The sequence below is a fragment of the Dipodomys merriami genome, unplaced genomic scaffold, assembly GCF_024711535.1.
Source record: "Dipodomys merriami isolate MVZ:Mamm:240054 unplaced genomic scaffold, mDipMer1.0.p SCAF_28, whole genome shotgun sequence".
NCBI lineage: Eukaryota > Metazoa > Chordata > Mammalia > Rodentia > Heteromyidae > Dipodomys > Dipodomys merriami.
Window position 1 is genome coordinate 9,970,663 of NW_027204270.1, and position 12,897 is coordinate 9,983,559.

The 12,897-nt window shown below is 51.3% G+C and overlaps 1 protein-coding gene across 7 annotated transcripts in view; it reads right to left on the reverse strand.

Moving 5' to 3' along the window:
* Positions 1-2,964: 2,964 nt before the first annotated feature.
* Positions 2,965-12,897, reverse strand: part of Ptpru (protein tyrosine phosphatase receptor type U) — a 68,700-nt gene continuing 58,767 nt past the window's right edge. For all 7 annotated transcript variants that reach the window (XM_070037444.1, XM_070037443.1, XM_070037442.1 and 4 more), the window contains 7 exons: positions 12,477-12,626; positions 11,274-11,447; positions 8,268-8,408; positions 5,733-5,858; positions 5,441-5,598; positions 4,328-4,463; positions 2,965-4,099 (listed from right to left, as the gene is read on the reverse strand). In XM_070037444.1, coding sequence (XP_069893545.1) covers positions 4,037-4,099; positions 4,328-4,463; positions 5,441-5,598; positions 5,733-5,858; positions 8,268-8,408; positions 11,274-11,447; positions 12,477-12,626 — 948 coding nt within the window. In that variant the 3' untranslated portion in view covers positions 2,965-4,036. The remainder of the gene's footprint in view (positions 4,100-4,327; positions 4,464-5,440; positions 5,599-5,732; positions 5,859-8,267; positions 8,409-11,273; positions 11,448-12,476; positions 12,627-12,897) is intronic.

Below are 12,897 nucleotides of genomic sequence, written 5' to 3' on the forward strand. Positions count from 1 at the left end.
CAGCCTGCCATGAACCACTGCCTTCAGCTCCCATCACAGATCAGCAGGGGGAAGTCAGTAGAGCCCAGTGACAGAGATAGCTCACAGGTGGCCTAGGTAACATACACAGCATGTTACCATCAGGGGACAGCAGAGAGGTAGTAGGAAGTAATGATTGCCCTGGCCACCCTGCAGCCTGATTTATTATGACATAAAGAAACAATTTAGTTCCCAGCAGTTGTAGGCAATCTCTTCTTCCACCCATCTGTGTTTACACAAAGCCTGTGCACCAGGCCTGGGGTAGACTGGAGGTTTCTGCCCACATCTGCATAGCCCAGGGCCCTGGACAGAACTGCAGATCATTACTCTCCTCATGCTCTCTAGGATGGGCTTTCCCATCCTAGAAGTCACCACCCATCCCAGCATCTGAAAACCCTCCAAGTTCCCCTTGTGATCCCACATCAGGGACCTTGACACCACCAGGCTGGCCCCAGAGCAGAGCAGATGAGACCCAGGATTTGTAATCTGCTAGGTGACCTCAGGTAAGTAAACTCATTGTATTCCTCCAATTGCTCATCTCTAAGAAGGACCAGAAATGCCTGCTTTAGAGTTACTGTATGGATAAAGGGTGTTAGGCATGGAAAACAGCAATGGACACTAAATGAAAGACAATGGGCAACAGTCTGTCATCCAGGGACTTCACACCAGTGCTCCTTCTAAGCACAATGATGTTGGGCCTTTTGATAAACCCATCCTATACTGAAAATGTCCGAAGTCAAAGTGCATTCACTCCACCTCACCCACCAAACATCGTTGTTAGGCAACATAGTGCCCTGAAGAGGATGGATATTTCCCTTCTGGTCACATGGCAGGACCAAGAGCTATACTTCTCATCCAGAATCAAGAGAGATGATTACGCCACAGATTGCTAGTCTGGGGAAAGAGCAAGATTCAAAATTTGAGTAGTAGTTTCTAATAAATGTGGTTGGCTTTTGCACTGTCAAGTCAAGCCTGGGCATGGTAGCACATGCCTACTATCCCAGCTAGTCAGGAGATAGAGATTAGAAGGGCCTACTTAGGCAAGAGATAGCAAGATTCTACCTCAATGAACAAGACAGATCTGGAGGCGCAAACCTGTGGACCCAGACACACAGGAGGCAAAAGTAGGAAGATCGCAAGACTGTCATCCAAGTCAGGGTTAGGCAAGAACACAAGACCCCATCTAATCAACTAAAAGCAAAAAGGGCTGGGGTGCCGCTCAGGAGGAAGAGCACTTGCCTAGCAAGCACAAGGCCTAGAATTCAATCCCCAGTACCTCCAAAAGATTGGAAATCAAATCATCATAAATACTGATTGGCATCCTTTACTGAAGGCTAATTACCTGATTAGGAAATATGCTCACGCTTTTAAATAGTTGATCTATAAATCTCATGACTAATCTTCTAAGTATCATGATGTTCATTGTGAGGTGTTTGGAGGGACTTACAAGGTCACCTTCTGGGATTGTGTAGCTGGAGTGAACCCTGACCTGATGATTCTGGAGCTGTTACTGCTCAACTCAGTCCCAGTGCTCCCAAAGGTCATGTGAAGTCAGGCAGGCAGACTCACACTGTCTCTCCTGCCTTCCCTCCAAACACCAACATTTCCTAAGCACCAGATCGAAGACAAGCCCTTTGCTGGACAGTGGATGCAACAAGATGAACACAGAACACTCCTAAGGAGCTCAACCCTTCAAGGAGCAAAGAGGAAAACTATATCCATACCACCCAGAACATTTTTATAGCAGTTAGCTTTGGGTATATAACAAAGAATCCTAAAACTTAATAGCTTAAGAACGGGTTATTATGTCTCTCAACTCTTGAGGTTAGTCAGTTTCTAGTAATCAATCATGTGGCTCTACTCACCTGACAGGTGGATTGGGCTGGAAGGTCCAAGATGCTCTTATTCTTGGGTCTGACAGTTGATTTTGACTGATGGTGGGATGTCCTGATCTCTTCCAGGTACCCTCAAAATGTCAAGTAGTCTACATGGACTTCCTCACAGGGCAGAGTTCCAGAAGGACAAAAGCAAAACCTGCTAGGCCTCTGGAGGTCTGGGACCCAGAATCCACAGGTGGTCACTTCTGTCATTCTGCTAGCCAAAGCAAATCAAACTCTATAGCTCAGCCAGGATCTGAGACATACATTTAGGCCTTTGCAGTAAGGCTCAGAGGTCAGTTCAGAATGAGGGGGGAGAAGTGTGTATCTTAGTCAAATGGGACCAGAATGGCCCAATACACTTTAACTCATATTAAAGGAGGTTGAACTATGAGGTCATTAGAAGGGGTCATACCCCTTGACCCAAAGAAAGTCAGTTATGGCAATAGCATCAGTATGCCATAGAACTAGTTTTCATCTAAAGAAACAGCAATTGTCTTACCCCAGGACACACAGCAAGCTTGTGAAAAAGCAAGAAAGACTCAGGTCCCTTCCAGCCAGCTCACTCCTCCTTCTATTCCAGGTGATGATGGCCTTCCTCAGAACTATGTCTCCTGTACCAGTCTCTGCTATTTGTATACTGGACACCCTTCCAGCAGGCCATGCACTGTATGAGATTCTTAATCACAGCCTCATCTGATCCAAATGTAGTCCATCTTACAGGTAAGACAAGACCAGAGATAGCAGCTGACTCACCTAGGGTCTTCAGCTGACTAACATGGGTTTTGCTTAACACCAAATCCTAAGCCTTTCATGCTGTGCCTAATTTAACCCATCCCAGAGCAGTGAGAGGCAGTTTCAGACCTTGGGATAAAGGCTTCAGCCTAAGGAACTGTTTCAGAGACCTGGATGGAGGCAACAATGTCCAGAGCTCCTTGGAATGACCTTCTATAGAAAGAAAAACCAAGGCTAGCCTAGAACCCATGCCTGTGACCCTGAGTGCACTGGGAAGCTGTGGTGGGCAAGTGGGTCTCCATCAAGCTGGTCAGACACACACAGGGCCGCGGGGTGGCATTCAGAGAGCACGTTTATTTACAAAGCGCTTTACAAACATTACCTTATGCCTCCCCACAGCCCCCTGAGAGGTAGGTCAGTAGTCATATCTACAGTTTACAGATGGGGAAATTGAGGCACGGAATGGGGGTGTGGCCTGCCTCATTTTAAAGAGACCTTCCCACCCACCCATCAAAAAAATAACAAAATAAACAACCAAAAAAAAAAAATAAAAAGCACTGATCCTCCATCTCCCAGTACCCCTCCTTCCTCTGAACTCTACGGGTTGTGACCAGCTCTGCCCCGGCACTGCCCTCTCCCCAGTGAGCAGCCTGACCACAACCCATAGGGACCTCAGCCCCAGGAACTGTGGTTCAACCTTGCAGACCATCACCGACCCACACTGGCAGAACCAAGTGATAAGAGTCCTGAAGGCTAAGGAAAGGAAGAGCTGAGGTGGCTTCATTCTGCAGACTCAGGGCCAGGCCAGAAAGGAGCCCACACAGGTTATGTCATGGATGGACAGATCCTGTCCCAGGAAGCTCAGAGCACATGTCAGGAAAGCAGAAGTGGGGAAGGTGGTGAGCCAATACCCCAGGAATTATAGGGCGGGCACTGCAATTCCCCTGAAGAGGGTGGTCAGTGTGTCCCACTGGAAAATCAAGGAGAGCCCAGCCTGCTCAGCACTCTCAGGGAAGCTCAACCACAAGGGACTCAAGATGCCACACCCCAGACCCTGCAGGGTAGATACTTTGGCCTGAGACACTCTTTGCAGGACCTCACTCTTCTCTGCCAAGGGCTGGGCTGGAACCAAGTGGAACAAGCTGGCTTTTCTTCTCCTGTCACTGTGGCAGGCGGTGCCAAGCCTCTCAGCACAGGTCTGCAGGTAGCGCTGGACTGCAGTCTTGCCAATCTCCTCCCTGGCCCACAGCCAGTCCCTGGGGACACCAGGATGACCCAGCAGTCAACTCCAGCACTTTCCCCATCGGGCTATGGCTAAGCAGAGTTGGGAGCACAGGTCCTCCTGGCTAGTCTGGGATGTCAGGCCTGGCCCTGAGTGCACAGCGGGTGTTCTAGACCAGGGGCCGCTATCTTGACTCCAGCCCCTCCAGGTACTCCAGGGCCACATCGTAGCAAAAGTGGTACTGATCCTGGGAAGAGGAAAAGAAGGGATCATGAGCTTGGCTGCTTCCTGGGACTGGAGAGAGAAGACCTAGGTGAGCCCTGAGCTGCCCTGAGGGAGTGAGAGCAATGCCTGACACCTCAGGACTAGAGCCAAGGCCCCAAGGCGGGATCAAGGTGAGTGAGGGGAGCAGATACCCAGGAACTTGGCCAGGGTGGGAGATAGAAGTGGCAGGGTCCCAGGAAATGCCCCTCACCATGGTCTCCACCATATTGGGCTTGTAGTTCCGAAGCGTTTTGGCAGCAAAGAAAACATCCACCAGGCTGTGGCAGCGAATCATCTCCAGGACTGTCGCGCAGGCGCAGAAGGTGCCACTACGGCCACCCCCATTCCTAGGAGACACAGGAAAGGTTTGGGAGAAGTAGAATCCAAAGGGTGAAGGACAGAGCCCCAGAACAAAAGGCATGGGCAGAATCCTGAAGGCCAAAAGTGAGGGGTGAGGCCTTGAGGACAGCAACCAATCAGAAGGTTAGACACAGCTGAGGCTGAAACTATCATGGAAGCCTCAAGTCATCTCAGAAGACACAACCTTATGAAAGGAAGGCCTGTAGATTCCTAGAGAAAAGAAGCTAGACACTCCGAAAGGGCAGTCATGCAGCAAACACACAGCCTGGCAGTGTAGACACCCAGGTGCACCACACTAGAGCCAACCCACCCACCAAAGGTTCTCCCTCCACTCCAAGCCTCGCCCCTACCCCTGGGACTCTTCATTCACCACACGGGATGGGACCAACCAGCCTTCAGCCCACTTCTCCCTCAAACTAGAACTGGCCAGTCCAGCACCAACTCAGCTCCCTAGTATGCCCTGCCAAGCCCTGGGAGGCTCCGTGAATACCAGAAATGTGAAAAGGTGAGGGTCAAGAGAGTAGCTGTACCCAGACATGAGTGAATTCATGGATTTATCTCTGAGGCAAGCCTATGAATGAGTGAATCGATGAACAAACGAGTAGATAAGTGAGTGGATGAATGGATGGCTGGCTGGATGGATGGATAGATGCATGTGTGAATGAGTGAATGAATAAATGAATGGGCTGAACATCTGAGTGGATAATTGAGCGATGGGGATGGATGGATGGATGGATGGATGGATGGATGGATGAGTGGATGGATGAAGGATATTTTCACTTGCACTGCATGAACAGCCTGCAATTCCGTCGGCATAAAAAGCATGCTATGATCTTATCAGGTACACATCTCTAATCAAGCAGATGAAGTCAGGCACCACATGGCAGGGCTGTGCAGTTGCCCCAGGTGGAATCTATACCCAGTGTTCCCAGGGTTCCTCCAGGAAAGGCAGGCAAGCACTCACAGGCAGTGGACCACGGTGCGCCCGTCCCCGCTCTCCGCCTGCCACTTGTCCACCTCAGCCAGCAGGTGCAGAAAGGCCTTCCTGGAGTCGGGTGTGTCCCGGTAGGCAGACCAGCGCAGGAACTGGAAGTGCCGCACCAGCAGGTGGCCCTCCTGCAGCTGGGGGCATGGGCAGCCAGCCAAGGGAACATGAGCACTGGGGCCACAGGGGCCCCTGATGACCTCAAGGGGATCACTAACGGCAACCCAGCCGTCACCCAGGTCCTCACCCTTGGGAAACTCAGACCACTTACCCGAGAGATGTTCTGTACCCGGAAAACTCGGGCCACCAAGTCTTCATCCGCAGTGCCTGACACAAACTCCACTTCCATGAGGCCGTACTGCTGCCGGCCTGGCTCTGGCCAGTATTGCAGGCAGGGCTGGTGGCATAGGCATAGAGAGCAGAGCTGGGGAGAGCTGGGTGGGGCTCACCCTCACAGCTACTCCTCCACCAGGATGCCACCACAGCTACCCACCACCACTCAGCGGACTGCAGGGCACACCTTCCCGGAGTGCTCAATGCTGATGCTTTCCTATCACAGACAGCATAGTGATGTCCAGTGCACATGGCTAGACTCCTCCGTTACAACACATCCATGCCCACACGTGCAGTGTGTGCACACAACTTCCAAGGACAGGTCTCGGTCACCCCATTCACCCCAAGCCGGCTCCTGCCTTCTCTCTCACTGCCTCTGACCTCAGCACCAGCCCAGAATGAGGTATCACATGTTAGCTCCCTGCTTCTGGACCAGGGGCAGCGTCCTACCTACCTGTCCCTGCAGACTAGGCCAGAGACATGAGGGGGACCGAGGAGGCATAGCCCACACGTACACACCCAGGTCCTATGGGTCGGTCGGTCCTTCTGAAGCCTCACCTTCTAGTCTCCTCCATGCCTGGATCCCATTTCTCCATGTGTGAAACTAGGATATGTTCATTTACCTTCTGAGCCTCAATTTCCTTCTCTGTAAAATGGCAACCAGCACTGGACCCATTTCCTGGGGTTACTAGGAGGACCATGTGAGGGGTACATGAGGAGGCTTGGTGCCATGCTGTGCCTGGCACAGAGAAAGGTGCTAAGTACACATCAGGGATAGAGATGGTGGGGATGGCAGTCACTCCTGAGATGCCCCCAACTCATCCCAAATGACGCCATGCTCTATCAGCTTTCCTCCGACCACAGCCCCAGGAGGAAAGGACTCTGCCTTCCTCGTTGTGCCTGTGGCCCTGCAACCCCCTATGGTCAGACATTACTCGTACTTTTTACACTTCCCCCTACCTCCTCGTTTTCCTTCCCACATTTCAGCTCAGATCTTGCTTCCTCCAGAAGACTCCTTGATTCCTTTTCCCCCAGGTTTCTCTGTGTCCAGTCATAGTCCTTTTCCCTCTATGCTCTCATTACCACATCATTACTGGAATACTTGCTCTCAGGCTTGGTGATCTAGAAGGGGCTGGGTCTTCTCCCTGTGTCCACCCCACTGCCCACTGCGGAGTCTGGCAGGGACAGTCCCTGGGGAAAAGTGGCTGAATGCATGAGCAAGAAGTGATATCTGGATGAGCTTCCTCTGGGTCTTTGTCCCTGCCCTAGTAAAGGTGGGTTCCTGCCACAGCTAGTATTCACTGCAGACCCCCCATTCAGGTGTAGATTCCCATTCTCTACAATCCGGGTCATGTACCAAGAGCCTGGTTCATAAAGAGCCCAGATAGCCAGGCACCGGTGGCTCACACCTATAATCTTAGCTACTCAGGAGGCTGAGCCTTGACAATCATGGTTTAAATATCTAGCCCAGGCATATAAATCCAAAAGACTCTTATCTCCAGTTAACTAGCAAAAAGCTGAAGATGAAGGTGTGACTCAAGTGGTAGTATGCCAGGTATTAGTGGAAAAACCCAGCAAGAGCTAAAGGCTCAAACTTCCAGCCCCATTGCACTGACACTAACAAACAAAAAACCCAGTTAATGCAAGTCCAGTCACAAGAGGCCATTCTCATTTTACAGAAAACCCTCTAGCCTCCTGGAGCACAGAGCAGAGGCACTAAGGGGTCCAGAGATCTAAGGCATGCAATCACACAGGGTTGGAAGGCCATTTGCACTTCCAAAAACTCCATCTCTGGGACCCCCCAAAAGGAAAAGAGGAGTAGTAGGGGCTGCCCCTAGGCCACTGCTGAGCCAGAGGTTGGCCAGCCTCATAGCAACTGTCAACCTGATCATCTTCATCCCTGCCATGACCTGAGTGCTGATGACTGCCAGGCACAGCACAGCATCCCAACAAATAAGCCCAGTGTTTTTCTCCATGTTTCAAAGAGGGAAACTGAGGCTCAAACAGGTCAAGAAACATATTACCCTAGGTCAAACAGTCAGGAAACAGGAGGCTTGACTTTCACTCTATGTCAAAGGCCTGCCCAATTGAGCAGCTTAATAGAGCTAATAAGAAAACAGAAACTGAATAAGGCAGCCAGCATGGGACACACAGTCACTTCCTAGCTACGGGACCTTGGAGAAGGCTCTTTATCCGTGCGGGTCTTAATTTCCATCACTTTCTCAAAGCCTCCACCCCCAGGTCGTTGCAGATTGTAATTAGACCCAAAGTACAAAGCTGACTTCAGCCATTGAATGAATTGCAATAAGTGTGCTTTGATACCTTTGTTTTACAAATGAGGAAACTGGGTCTCTGGGAGGGAGTATGGCTCATCTAATGGCACACAATGGATAGGTGGCAAGGAAGGGCTCCACCATGTGACTTGGGGCCCAGGATCCTGGAACACACTGAGGCCCTGGCAGTGGGGCCTTACCCAAGCAGAGTTGGACTGGTTCAGCTGGTTGAGCATGACGATGGAGGTGCACCCATAGTCGTAGACCAGCCTCCAGAAGTCAGGGGTGGTACTCTGCAGCGGGTGCAGGGTCACGATGAACGCCGCGCTCCGTGTGTAGCTCTACAGAGAAACTGGCACTCAACCCGTGTGCAACCCTGCCACGGCAGAGGCTCTGTTGCAGGCTTTCTCTCCACTCAGCCCACGCAGAGCTAGACAATTGTGTCCTCAGGACCAGATTACCGTCAATAGCCCACTTCTCAGAGGCCTGAGATGAGCTGGGCCCCCAGGCCTCTAGTTCCAGCCCATGGCCTCTGCAAACTGCACAGCAAAAGATCTTCAAAAATGAAGCCAAACTTGCTCCCTGCCTCGAGACCTTTGTATCTACTTGTATCTCTGCTGCGCAGACCTAATTTTCCAAATGTCAGCATGGCTCTGGTCCCTCACTTCTTTCTAGTCTTTGCTTAAACTCCTGAAACAGGCCCTCCCGTACCACCTCATCAAAAGCAGCCCCAGACTCTCATTAAACCTCCTGACTGGTTGTTCACTATAGAAATTTGCATTGCATAACATTTGTATCCCATATTTATTATTGATTGCACCTCCCCTGCCACTCCAAATGCAAACTTCAGGAGCGTAAACATCTCGAGATGTGACCTCTGCCTAACACCTTGTAGTAGTTCAATAAGTATTTCTGAATAAACAAATCTCTAGACCACTTGCAACTCCATGGATGAGTGTAAGACCCACCCAAGCACTCTAGAGGGTAATAGGCATTGACTCCGTTCCCCTGTTCCTCCCCTTGTCCTGCCTATCATGTTAGTCTGGCCCCAAGTCTCCCCTTGGGTCCTGCCTGACCCCACTATGCCTTGCCTCTCACTCTCCTGAGCTCTTCTCTTACAACTCCATTCTCTTGACCTGGGGATTGCCTCAGCTTCTGGGACCCTGGCCCTTGTCTGGCTTACTCTGGTCTTGGTCCTGACCTGGGGCTTTAGCAAATCATGCCCTGGACTTCACAATCCTGCATGTGATAAAAGAGACACGAGGTCTCCCCAGTTGTTCCTAGGACTCTGATGGCTCCTGGACCAGCAGTGCTCAAAGTCAGGCCTAAGCCAGGTGCTGGTGGCTCACATCTGTAACCCTAACTACTCAAGAGGCTGAGATCTGAGGATCTCAGTTCAAAGCTAGCCCAAGCAGGAAATTGGAGACTTTTGTCTCCAATTAACCACCAGAAAACTGGAAGTGGCATTGTGGTTCAAGTGGTAGAGTGCTAGCCTTGAGCTGAAGAGCTGAGGGACAGTGCCCAGGCCCAGAGTTCAAGACTCATGACCAACAACAAAAAAAAAAAAGTCAGGCCTAGCCAACTTCTGAACTCAAGCTGAGGCAGCCCAGGAAAGACTGGCCATCCAAGCAGAACCTGACTGGTCCTACTACAGTGCAAGAGGCAGATCTCCTGTCTCCTGGGCTGACCTTACATGGCTGGGCTCAGGTGCCTGGAGGACACAGGAGGGGCAGGACTGAGCCAATAGCTTCTCCACCTAGCAGGCCACACCCACGTAGGCCAGAGAGCCCAACATGACCCTCCCAACTCCCAGCTAGAGGTGCAGAAGGCTCACAGAGCCACCTCTTCCGTCCCCAGGGAGTAGATGGGCACACCAAGGCCACAAAGGGAGCAGAAGTGAAGCCATATTCTAATACTCCAGAGCCTCTCAGGAGGCCGTATACCCCCAGGCAAGCCAGTAAGCATACACCTGCTTAGTATTCTCCTGCTGAGGGGCTGTTGGCCTAAACCAGTCCACAGAAGGCTCTTCTCCATCTCCCCCATCTCTCATCTCCATGGGGGAGGGAGGAAAGGGTCCCCTGATACTGTTGCTGCTAGCTGCAGCCCTCATTTCATTCTCTCCTCTCCTGGGTGAGCTGCTTGGCGCTACCCCTTCCTCTCAGAAGCATTGTCACCATCCCTGCCCTATCCACACATAATGTCTGCCCAGAGGAGGACGATAACCCGAAAGTGTGAGGGTCCAGGTGCATCTGGGAGAGGAAATCATCTGACTGAGGGATGAACACAGAGCCACTCCCCTTAGCCACATCTCTTTTATTTCCCTAATATAGGGTCTCATATTTCCCTTGGCTTGCTTGCAAGCCATACCTCCAATCTGGCTTTTTGTTGGCTACTTGCTGATGGACTGTTGGACTTTTCTGCCCAGGCTGGCTTTGAGCCACAACCCTCCTGATCTCAGCTTCCTGAGTAGCTATGATTATAAGCATGAGCCCACGGTGCCTAGCTCCCTTGGTCATATATCTGTAGCCACATTAGCTTACATTTCCTGTCCCAGCTGGATCTCCAGCTGTCTGTCTCTTCTACCTATCTCTCCTGATTGGCTCCAACTGCAGAAAGGAATGGGGATGACACTCACAGAATCTTCACCCGCAGACTGCAGTGTTCTGGAACCCTAAAACTCCAGCACCATCTCCAGCCATGCTTCCAACACCCAGTAAAGGAGCTGAAGGCCCCAGTCTGGGAGCCAAGAAAGAGAGTAGCAAATGGCTCTTGAGCTCTTAGCCACAGTCAGGGAGGACCAGGGACAAGTGACCATTCCAAACTAGGGTCTAGCTCGACCTCCACAGGCTCTGTAAATACCAGGTCTCAAACCCTACCCTCAAGCCTCAAGGCCTCCCCAGCCAGAGCCCCCCTCAATCATTCCTCCTACTCAGGCTGATCCTGGAGACAACCCCACCCAAACCCCACAACCCAGACCCCAGTGAGCCTGAGAACACCACCAGAGTGGGAACACTGAGTAATGCCTCGAGTAGGGTATTGGTGGGAATGGAAGGCTCACCCCCATGGGCCTGGTTCCCAGAATGAATGAAGAGTGTCCCCCCCATCAGAGCTCTGGGCTCTACTCTCTTGACTCCTAGAGGCTTTTAGATGCTGCTGTGACGGGGAGTCCCACAGCCCCATCCTGCGTCCCCACCCCCAGTCCTCACATCAGTCAGAGCCGCATTGATGTAATTGTTGGGGTCCCCATCGGTGGAGATGAGGAAGGGCAGGCAGCGGTCAGGTGGCAGAACATCCATGCTGCGGTTCTTGTCACGGTTCCGGGGAAGCAGGGCGATGCTACATTCCTCCACATCCAGCGGTGGTGTGACGGAGTTCAGCGTCTACGGGGAGTGGAATGGGGACAGGGAGGCACACCTGTGGCTTGCAGGGCAAACTCATAGCCTCACAAGGACACTGGGCTAGGTTATTAACTCCATGAGTAGATGGAGAAACTGAGGAACCCAAGTTCCCTATCTCCAGCCCATACAGGGCCTGGACTGAGCTCTGAAACCTAAGATCTGCCTCCCCACCACCCCAGTAATTTTAGACAAGCTACTTTATCTCTCGACCTCAGTTGTCCTCAACTGTAAGATGGGAAAGCAACACATCTACTTCATGAGGCTGCCAGCAGGATAAAGTGAGACAATGTCAGCATAGGGCAGAGTGTGGTACACCCAGGGCTCAATCCACAGCAAGACTGGGGAGGACCGTTACTAGCGTATCAGTGCTTGGCTAGGAACAACTCTAGAACCCTGCTTCTTCCTCAGAGCTTGCTCCGGGCAACAGGCAGAGGTGCTGGCCTGCCCAGTTCAGTGATCTGTCTGGATAGATTGTATGTCCTGATTCAAGCCGGTGCTCTGGATCAAGCCACAAATGAAGCTGCACCACTCTCACACTTCGTAGCAACTGCAGCCATTGAGCTAGATTGTTTTTTTTTTTTTACTTAAGACCAGGAGGATCTTGTTAAATACAAACACTATAAAGCAATATTAACTATGTCTTTTTTCTGAGTAACAAAAATGAAGATCATTTGCCTCCGTAAATGACTTGCTCAAGGCTATTCACGTCGCATAACTAGAGAAGCCAGGATTGGACCCCAGGTTTATCTGGCCTCAGAGAAACCAAACCCTTCAAGCGTTTGAATGAAGTGCTTTGATGTACCACCTCCTCTTCTGTCTCAGTCTTTCCTTGCAATCCAACTCCTTCCCTCTAGCTGTGCCACGGGCTTCTCCCTCTTGTTTGGCCTTTGGTGACCATAAAAATGAAGAGCTCACACACACACCACCACCACCACTACACCACCACACCACCACACCACACTACCACCACCACCACCATCACCACCACACCACACCACACTCAGTCCCCACCTGAAACTCTTCCCGTAGCTGGGAAGAATTACTCTGAGGATCAATGCGGATCATCTCTCTGTAGGTAGCCTTGAACTCATTGACAGGGATGGTGGTCTCCCCACACAGGCAGGCCTCCAGGATTGCATCATGGATGAAGATGTACTGTTCCTGGAACAGGAGATGAGAAGGTGGGGATGGATGATGAAGGGACCAGGAGCTGGAGATCCCAGGGGAGCGGGAGATAAGCAAGTTCAAAGTTGGGCTTTCAACACCACTTGAGGCAATTTCTCGGTCATGTTAGTTTGTCTCTTACTTCACAACCATAGCACACCCGGGAGATGCTTTGGGAGGTGAGGAGATAGCCCAAGGGCCCAAATCTACTGGGGATAAAACCCTGGTATGTCTTGACTACAGAGCATATTGTCATTTGACCTATCCA